Source organism: Geospiza fortis, unplaced genomic scaffold, assembly GCF_000277835.1.
Source record: "Geospiza fortis unplaced genomic scaffold, GeoFor_1.0 scaffold10, whole genome shotgun sequence".
In the NCBI taxonomy this organism is placed as follows: Eukaryota; Metazoa; Chordata; class Aves; order Passeriformes; family Thraupidae; genus Geospiza; species Geospiza fortis.
The window spans coordinates 80,944-91,580 of record NW_005054326.1 but is presented as its reverse complement, the minus strand read 5'-3'; the positions used below and the strand labels follow the sequence as shown (position 1 = coordinate 91,580).

The 10,637-nt window shown below is 39.2% G+C and overlaps 1 protein-coding gene across 1 annotated transcript in view; it reads right to left on the bottom strand.

The window, feature by feature from the left end:
• Positions 1-761: 761 nt before the first annotated feature.
• The window catches only part of DCP1B (decapping mRNA 1B), a gene marked incomplete at its 5' end in the record, with an annotated part of 38,840 nt that continues 28,964 nt past the window's right edge, over positions 762-10,637 (bottom strand). Inside the window, 3 exons of the mRNA XM_031057052.1 lie at positions 762-1,454; positions 3,200-3,436; positions 10,246-10,631. Coding sequence (XP_030912912.1) covers positions 1,374-1,454; positions 3,200-3,436; positions 10,246-10,631 — 704 coding nt within the window. The remainder of the gene's footprint in view (positions 1,455-3,199; positions 3,437-10,245; positions 10,632-10,637) is intronic.

The window sequence follows — 10,637 nt, the reverse complement described above, 5'->3', positions numbered from 1 at the left end:
AGTTTCTTAGGGTTATTTGCTTATGTGAATGAAGAAAATACCTCTTGACTTTTTTTCCCTATGTATTTAGAGCCTTTCCCAAGAAATGGCAGCAAATCCCCCCTACCCTTGCATGGGGCAGGAGCAACTGTTTGACTCATTACAACTCTAAAGTAATTGAATAATTACAAAGTAATTGAAACCTGCAGCCAAACTGACACTGAAGAACCTTCACAGATGAGGCTACTGAGTTGTGCCTACATCAATGCTCACAGTAAAGAAGACTGAATAACCATTCATGGATTACAGTTTGGGTTCTCTGCACCCACAGAAGAAATGCCTCCTCAGCAACAACTGTGGATTCCTAAACTGTAGTAAACTGGCACTTCAGCAGCAGATGCTAATAAAAATATACATAAAAATCCTTTCAATCATTTACTCTAGTTGATTTAAAACCTCATGTGTCTTCTGCCAAGTGTAAAAACATTTTCGAGTCATACAAACTAAATATATAGCCCATGGTGCAATAAAGTGAAATCAGCACATTGGAGGGATTATCTGTTTTTATTTTCTTTAGAAATGGATCAATGGAATTACTGTGCTCCAGGAACACACTTTAAAAAAAAATTACACCAGGTAGCATTTCCCTTAACAAATTTTCACATTGCTTATAATTATGCAGATTGGACCTGGAATAATAGAAAGATGAATCCAGTGTCACCCCAGAGTTCTGTGACAGCCAAGTACATTCACAAACCCACCCCCCACCCCAATTCCTCAAACACCTGTAGAATCCCATTTCTACATCTAGCTAAAAATATTCTTGTCAAAATAGAAAAAGATTTTCCTACAAAAATTTTGGGGGAAGTCATGACACTTCTAAATTGCTTTGCAGACAGCTAAGTACGACGATCAGTCTTCCCGAAAAGCTCCTTTTCCAAGATTTCAGGAGGATTTTAATGTTCCTAAAAATAGTCCAACATTGCCACCATGTGGTCAGGGACGGGCGCGCTCCCCGGGACGGCTCAGGGAAAAGCAGGGACACATACCTCGGCAATGAGTAACCACGCTGCGAGTGAAAAGGGAAACTGGATCCTGAGAACTGACTCCTTATGCTGGGAAACCAACTCTAAGCATGGACCAGGGTAAGAAAAATAATTTAAGATATTTTCTGATTAATTCCTCAGCGTTGTGATGCTCCCCTTGCTAAAGGCACAATCCATTTCTGCTCACTTTTTTCCTCAGTACAGCACGTGTTTGCCAACAAGGAAAATCTAAGTGTATGCAAAATGCCTAAGACCACTCATTTCTTCAAACATAATCATACTTGAAAATGTCAAGATCTTCTTCCTGGAGTTCAGGAAGCTGTGGAAATTGATTTAAGAGATTATCTTTCACATAGGCTTTTTCATTGCTGCCTTCCTCACACTGAAGAGATATGCTTCATAAATAATGTTCAAGAAGTTGTCATCATTCTGAAAAACAAAACAGGTAATTGTTAGCAGGATAACTGGAGTAAAGAGATTAGAAGGTTATTCCATTTTATGTACCTGACACTTTTTAATTTTACTCTTTTTTATAAAAGGGAACAATAGCAAAGCCCTTTCCTTCACTGAAGATCTGTTTTATTTCCCATGACTGCACCTCAGTAAGGAGCAATGAGTACACAGAAAGAAGATTTTCTAAACTCACAGTGCATTTAAATTGAGTCCAGTATTGTTGCATAATAACTCGGTGACAATACTGAAATTACAACCCTATTTCTCTTCTTTGCCCTCATTTATCTAGGGACTTCCTTAAGGTGTGTCCTCTATCAGGTCAGGGATGATTCCAAGCATGTCTGAAGGAATAATGAAACACTCTGGATTGTGATCCTACCCCAAAATCCTACCTGGGAAAACCCTTGCATCTTGTTTAGCTCTTTTAAGCTTAATGCTCCCTAAGGGATGCTGCTCCTTTTGCTCTGATGCTAAACTTTTTCCTTCTGAAGAACATTTTGCAAGAATGAGTCAGCCCACATTAAGAAAGAATGTTATAAGTAGCTCACATAAACATATGAGGATAATTACAATCAAGATAATATTTAAGGAAAATTAGGTGCATCCAAGATTGTAGTTTTATTTAATGGAAAATGACAGCTAACAAATTGGCAGTGAATAATTTCAAGGTAACTCAGTTAATCCTAACTACCACCAAGAATAGCAGGGTTAAATATATATTTTACAAGTACAAAGTTACCAAGGGTAAACCCTGATTTTCCTTGACTAGTTTTTCCTCTTTAACTTCATGTATGGTTTTAATAGTATCCAGACACCCAAAGTATGTAAAGGCAAGATAATGTGATATTTTTTAATCCTAAAATAAAAGTACAGGGAAAAAATGAGAAAGCCCTCCAGCTTGTTAAAGATACTATTTCTTTTCTGAATTTGTAACTTAAATAACATTTTAAATAACTTACAGTAATGAGTTTTAATTTTATTCCAAAGCCATACAGGCACATAGTTTTGACCTACAAACTGGACGTGTTTCTCTGCCCTTTGTGTTCTGCAGCCAGGTTTTTAGTTATGTAATCTCTCCTCAACTTTTACTCTTCAGGTATTACTCACACAGCAAGTTAAGGGAAAAAAAAAATCATAATTATGCATCATGCCAAAGCAGTAAATAATCATCTCATACATAACATTGTTAACGCTTTGTCACAATTAAACCTGAAAAACTGCAAGAAAAGGAAGTTTATTTAATGTAATTTTCTATTTCAAATGCTAAACTGAATTAACATACATTCATGTTATCTAGCCCATATTTTAAAGTTGCTCACACTCATCCTGCAATTTTAATCTCCCATCTGAATTCCTCTTACTGCTTACACACATCTCTGAAATATTTGGCAGCTAAGATAATCACCCATTATTTATCCTTGGCTAAAAATATAATAGATGTCTCTCTGGCTCAGAGGCTGACCTTACAAAGCTTTCAGTCATCTTCTTTTCCACCAAATTTATTACCTTTCCTGAACCCCAAATCAGATGCATTAATCAAAATGCAGTTGAGCCAGCAGCATGCAAGGAGAGCCTATCACATCACCCTGGCACAAGCAGCCCAACTTCCAACATTTATTTAATTTCATTTTGCCTTTACACAGACACAACAAATACAGGGTGCTTGTCTCAAAGCGGGCAGCTGGATTTGAAGCTAAGTGGGAGAACTCCTGGCACTGTACCTGGATGAGGTGCAGAAGTGTTTCCTGCAGCTGCATCTTGGAGATGGAGGCGCTGCTGGGCACGGCTGCCTCTGGGGCCGGCAGGGGCAGGAGCAGGCTGCCCGAGCCGGGCTCGGCGTTGGCCAAGCGGCCGCTCTCGGCAGCTTTGGGCGGAGCAGGCGTGGGCTGGCTGAACACCATGGGCGACATCAGCAGCGTGGGGCTCACGGTGGCAGGGATGCGCTGGGGGGAGATTACCTGTGCAGATAAAAACACGGGCATCAGGTAAAGCTGTCTGCTTAATTCTGCAGGAATGGAGATGGTGAGAACTGAAGAGATTGGCAGTGGGCAAAGCTGCTGGAGATCAGTACTGCCAGGTAAAACTCCCGCTCAACACCAGCAGATGAAAAGGTCTTCCATCCAATATGGGATGGATTCAAGTGTGATAAATCTATCTGATAGGCAAATGATCTTAGGACAACAGCATTTTATTACAGGAATCAGACTACTATTAGATATCAGCACTTAGAGAATGCAGCTGCAAAATCTTCTACGCAGGGACCGCAAGTCAGGAAGTTTAATCTTTGAGAACATGAGACACGCAAATATCACTGTTAAAGACTAACCCCTGTGTGGCAGTCATGTTTTCTGGAAAAATCCCTTTGCCCAGGATTTTGCTCCTGAGAAGCTGAGAAGCCTCAGAGAAAAGGGAAAACAATAATGATCTCATTTGCTTCTCCTGTGTTTTGCTGCTTTAGAAAGTGTTTGGAGATTGTTTACCAACAGGTGATTGTTTCATTGGTTTCACGTGAATTGTTTTGACTCATTGGCCAATCAGGGTCAAGCTGTGTCAAGACTCTTTACAGAGTCATGAGTTTCCATTATTATCTTTTTAGCCTTCTGTCTGTATCCTTTCTCTATTCTTTAGTAGAGTTTAGTATAGTATTCTTTTATATAATATAGTATCATAAAATAATAAATTAGCCTTCTGAGAACATGGAGTCAGATTCATCATTCCCTCCTTCGTCTGGGCACCCCACAAATACAATACCCCTGTACCTAATGGTATAAAGTATTTTCCAATTATAACTCTCAAATTACTTTATAAACAAATATACACGTGTATTTTACCTTGTCATTTTACTTAAGGAGAGAGAAAACAAAACCATAGGTTCAGTGATTTAGCCAAAGATCCATAGTGAGCTCATGGCATTGCCAGAAACAGAGCAGACACACAACCAACACACCGCTGACAAAAATCAAAGTAGCCCTCAAAGAGAACCTTGGTGCTGCAGCAGTTCCCTCAGTATCCTAACCACACTGATCTGCCCATCTGCCTAATAATTTTCACCTTCAAGTTTTGCAGTGCATCTTGGAACTGTAAATCATGCAGGATTAGCAAATACTAACAGATATAATATTAGCAAATACTATCATATGTAATACACAACATAGTAGAAAGTTAATTCATTCAGCTTGCAGACATCAGATCTCTCTCCAGGTAATTCCAGTAATAAATCTTACCCTAATCAGCAATCTTCTTGCTATTCAAGTATCCATTAAAAAGTACATACAAAGGAATTGATACAAGCGCACCAAAGCTCCTCCCTTTTTGGACTGGAGCACAATTTATTGCTACCATATCAAGGTGAAAGGCCACTGGATCACTTCACTCTGTGTCTTGGATTACATTTCAATTTTGAAGAAAAATTAAGGTTAAGAAAATAGAACTGAGGTTGATCTCCTAGGTATGCAAAACCACACAGATTAGCATTAAAGAACAGTCATATTTTTGTAGCTTGTCTCTCTCCTAGTTATCATTGTTCTACCCAAGACAAATTTGAACAATGTTTGTGAGACCATGATACAAAGAGAAATAGAAACAAAGAGGACTAAGATTTCATGCTGTTTTATGGAAAATTTAAGGAAGCAAAAAGACTAGGGGTCAGGAAAGAAAGCATGCAATATACGCCTAATACAAAAGTCTCACTTTTCCCCCTCTCAATATTTACCCAGTTAGGTAAATATTGTGTCTGTTTCTCAAACACAGAATACTACAAAACTCTAGACTACAGCCTTCTTCCAACCCCACAGAATGTAATCAAAACAGCAATGACCAGGTCTGTGTTCCAAGCCTCTGACTGAGCAGAGGTATTACAAACTGACTGAAGCTTTGCACACCTATGCTTGAAAAACAACACTCATTTTAGAAGAAAACTAGTGTAAGTCCAAAGCGACATCCCTCTGTAGAGACCTTCAGCCTCTGCACAGATCTTGTCCTGCCTGTGAAACACCAACTACCCCCAGATACTCATCCCAATGCTTCTGCTCTTCTCATCCACGCTGCTGCAGCAACTTCTCTTTCATTTACCTCCAGCAAAATTGGCAGGGCTTGCTTAAACAAGATGATTCTTCCTAATGTGATTTCAAGAATGCATATACAAAACTGCTGTACAAGGGCAGACACCTCCTGCAAAGGGAAGGTTGGGAGCAGCTGGAGGAGATAGAGTGTCCCACTAACAGAGCTTAATCTACAGCAGACTCTGTCAGCCCCTGATAACACAGCCTTCCAAATCTAAAGATATTTTTCTCATTTGCCCAAGGCAAACAAACAAAACCTGAGACAAACTGTGCCCTTAATAATACACAGCTCCTCCTGACAAACACGTGTTGTGGTTTAAAAGACACATGAAGAATGCTTTGTCTTCTCTGGATAGAAAGGTCTGTTAGGTAGGACATGCCAAACATATGGAAACTGTATGGAATGAGCACTATTGCCATCTGCTGGTGACACAGCCAGCAGCCACAGGGTCATGCAGAACTTCAAACGCTGTGTCAAAAGAAGAATAGAGAGTATATGTGTCTTTTTTCAGTTCATAGCATTATGTCTGTCCTTAATGTTACAATGTATTTTTTGCTAACAGCTCAAGCTCAAAGCTTCTGCCATTGAACAAACCTTTACATAAAAAACATGGATAGTTTGGGGTTTGTTTTAAAAATAAAGCAAGTTTTTCATCTGAGATTCAGCTCAGATCACCTTGAGTCACTGGGACAACTGACACCCACCAGAAAACAGGATGCTGAGCTTGGCATTACCAGTGCAATTCCTGTAACACCTTGTTTTTGCAGAAGGCACTGTAAATGCTCTGTAGGGACACTAAAAGCCTTTGGACCGATCTTTTAGCTTTGAGTAACTTCTCACCAGTCATAACAGCCCTTCCAAAATTCTGTTGATCAACTTCTTACCCACAGAAACTGAGCTGCTTCTTCATCCATTATCTCCAGCTGTCAGGTCAACACTTAAATCTCTGACTCACTAATAACAGAGTAGGAGTCTGCCATCAGCTGTGCAGCAATGAAGGAAGAACAAGAAAAAAGTGCAGAATAACTGGTGCACTATCTAACATCCTTTCCCTGAAGCCCAAATGCTAAGATATCAGACTGGTGTTGTGTGTGGCTGTTGGCAGCTGGATGACACCACAGCTGGCAAATTCACGAAACAGCACAAACCAAGGAGTGCACTGGTCTCCTGCAATGCAAACTGGCACCTTCTGTGGCTTCCTGTGTGGACAGAATCCCAAGTGGAGCAAGTGCTCCTCTGGAACATCAGCACCCAGTGTGTGCTGTGGGCCTAAACAGTTTTCAGAGGCATTGCTTAAAACTGAGAACATAATTCTGAGAATGGTTCAGGAAACTTAAAGGCAGTTAATTAAAACAAAGCTGGCTACAATGCTAACATTGCTTTGCCTTTCAAGTTTAATTTAGAATATTTTAATTGATTTCAGCAATTATTTTAGCTACAGAAGCTGAAATTACTTTTTGAAACAAGTTTAATGCATCTATTTGCATTATAGAATTGCTGAAACTGCAGTCAGGACAACAGAGAAGCAGCACTGTGATGCTAACACCACAGACACTGGGGTCTCATGCACATACTCAGAAGATGTAACATTATGTACAAAATACATTCTTGATGTAAAAATGCTCCAAGAAATGTGAAAAATGAGTTGCAAGATACATGGTCTTCTGAAGAAATGATAAATTTGTGTCTGGGTTATTGTAAGCAGTTTTAAAACCATAATTCTGACTAACAAACACTTAAGTATGCATGTACCTATAATCAGGATAACACATCCCTAACACTAAACATACCCCTAAAAGCCCACTGTAGATTAATGCTTTTTTATTGTCTCTTAAGCACACGTTACTCACTGTCTGCATAAGGAATATTTCACAAAACAGGGCTGGCACCAGACCAGGCCGAATGCTTCCAAGTATTATTCTTTAGCTTTTGCTTTTTTATTTTTTTTTTTCTTTTCCCATTTTTTTGGTAACTGGTCTCTTCCTTTTCATGTGGGAGATCACAGTTCTTGTACCATATGGAGATGCAGCAGAAGCCAATTTAAACTTGGACTTGTAATGTGTCAGTTGTGGAAAGGACTATTGCTTACATTTTCTTAGTGCTGCTGATGGATTTAGGGTGTTCCTTTAATCTGATTTTTCCAACAACAGACACTGCTCAGATATCTCTCTATTCCTGTCAGACTTTTGCTTTTTCTGTATGCTGAAGCATAGTAGGAGAGGCAATACCAAAAGACAAATAATTACAGAGAACAAACCTTTTGCTGCACTTGTTGTCAGAATCTGCTTTGATCAATTTTGCATGAGCATGTGCAGATATATTTGTGCCAATTCAATTTCACTCAAATATCTACTCTGCAGGCATGGCAGCACTTGAAGCCTCCGGTCTACTGCAAGGATAATATTATAAAAAGATTAATGTTGGTTTTAAAAGTTGGGTTTTATCTTCCAGGTTGTTTTTCAAAAGCAGGCATGTTTTGTGTGGCTAATTCATGGCTTCCAAAGGAACAGAGTCCTTCCTTCATTTTTAGCCTCCCTGCTTTTGCTTTTGTGCAATCTGCTGCACATGAAAAAGGCCATTTCTCCCAGACTGCAGAGCTTTAGGTGTCCTAAGCAATAATTAGTGACACTTTTGTTATCATTTTTAGTCTATGCATTAAATCTCCAAATTTAATGCATCTAATATTGTGTTGATAGCAGCTGTGGCAGCCTGGGAAGCCACTCCTCAACAGCCTCAGTCTCCTTGTTCTGCTCACAGCCCTGCACAGGAAGACTGAGAATCTCAGTTGCTGCTTTTTTTTTTTTAAGGCAAACTTGCAGCAATGATCACAGTGACTGAGCCTTGCTCCAGAGAAGACTTTTCTTTTCTTACAAGCTGCTGTTCTATCTGTACTCAAGCAGTCAAACTGCTGCAATTGCATTAGATCAGACCTCAGGAATTGCCTTTCCATATTGCAATTAATACTGGCACCACTGTCTTTTTCATATATACAAAATTAAAGTCATTTGCCACAGCAACATCTGTAGGGATTTTTCATCTGAAAAATATATCAGCATATTTCCTTATTTTTTATTCATGCATCCTGACTTACAATGTAGAGCCTGGACTTGCCTCATTTCACTTTTACCTCCATTATGTCCTCCCTCATGCTATCAGTACATGTACCAGTGAATCACACAATTTCTTACATTCAAAGCAGGCAAGTTTCATTCCCAGTGAAAACAAATCAATTTGTTTGACTTTGGATCCTCCTTTTATTCTTTAGCTCTCCACTGGAAAGTCAAAGTTACCATCTGCAAGCAACTGATTCTGAATAATTTCAATGACTAATCCCCAAAAAACTCTTTCATACAGATTCAAATCCTACTGCATTAATTAAAAGAACAAAAATAATGATGGCTATTTGCTGTATCAAATTAATATTCCTCCCACTTCTCTCATGAAATTAGAAAACTTGACCTGTCACAAACTTAGTGACAGATGTGGCTCTTTTATTATTAAATAACTCCTTCAGCCTCTTCAGGTATAGAGGAACTTTCTAGCATCTTGAAATATCCTGTAGTCTTTCAATCAGGTTTTGGCAGAATTAGAAAAACAGAATAAAAGAGAAAAACAGAAAAGAGAAATAAAAGAGAAAAGAGAATAGAACAGAAATACAAGAATGGAATAGTCACAATAGAAAAGCAGCTTTTCAACTTCACACTGGAAAGGGGAATACTTGGCATCAGTAACTTCCAGACTCCCATACAAATCAGACTCCAGTACCCCACAGCCTATCCCCAAAAAAGGAAGCTGAAAAGGGCTTAGATACATTCTCAGACAGGACATGTAAAGACATTCTAGTGTAGAAAAACCTACAGAAAATGAAGTTGTTAAAGACAGTAGTTGTTTTAGATGGGACACTTTGTAATTGTACCTCTCTGATGAGTACAGAACATAAAAACGTACTCATCAGAGAGGTACAGTCTCTAAACATTTCCTGAATTTTTTAAGACATCAATCTGACTTCTAGGATCAAAATAAGCAGAATTTTTTTGATACCATTCAGGCACAAGACCTTTTTTCAAAACAATACACAGCAAATTAAGGAAAAATAACTAATGAATATCTAGAAGTAGCAGGTGTGGTACAAGATAACTAACTGACCAACATACAAATAATTCTAAAAGCTGCTGTTAGAAAATGAGGGACCTTTTAAGTATCTTTAGCAATGGGCTTACAAAAGAATGCACATCTGCACAGAGGAAGTTATGACTAACTTTGCAGAAAATAATTATTAAACCCACAATATTACACTGAATAGCAAGAAATTACACATAACAGCCCAAGTATGGCAAGTGAAAATCAGGTGACTTTTCAAAGGGGCTCTGGGAGAAACCAGCAGTGCAGTATTTCTGGTCATCATTGATGTGTAAGACATGCGGCCTTCAAGATTCACAGTATCACATCTTGGTAAATCAGAACTTAATGTTGGGAAAATATCACCTGCAAAATGAATCATATGCAACATGCAGCAGGACAACGAAGCCAAGCCTAACCTCAGAAAACATCAAGTTTAAAAGACTGCTAGATTTGCATTTTTTTATGATGAAGAAGTTCCCCATTTACCTGAAAAAGAATGCTCTGTTTTCTGACCTCAGAAAACATTGAGTTTAAAAGACTGCTGGATTTGCATTTATTTATGATGAAGAAGTTCCCCATTTACCTGGAAGAGAGTGCTCTGTTTTTCTGTTCCTGGAGCCTTTTCTATCCAGGAATCCAGTGGTTTCAGGGTATTGGTGTTCTGGGTAACAACTGGGAACTTAGCTGCCAACGTTGGTCTGCTGGATACATGGAGCTGCTGTTCTTGTTGCACTATCTGGAGTTTTTTCAATAATTCTTGAGGTGAAATCACCCCAGAATTGGCCGCTTGATTGCCAGAGAGAGGAAGTGGCTGTCTGGGAAGTTTGGATTGTTCTTCACCAAGCGTCTGAGCCTCTAAAGTCTGGCCTGGTAGGGACCCATTGAAATACACCAGAGGGGGCTGGCTCATGTTGTTTCCTGGTGCTGCTGGTGCTCCAACAGGAGCAGGAGTCCTGATGAACACGGAAGCTGGCG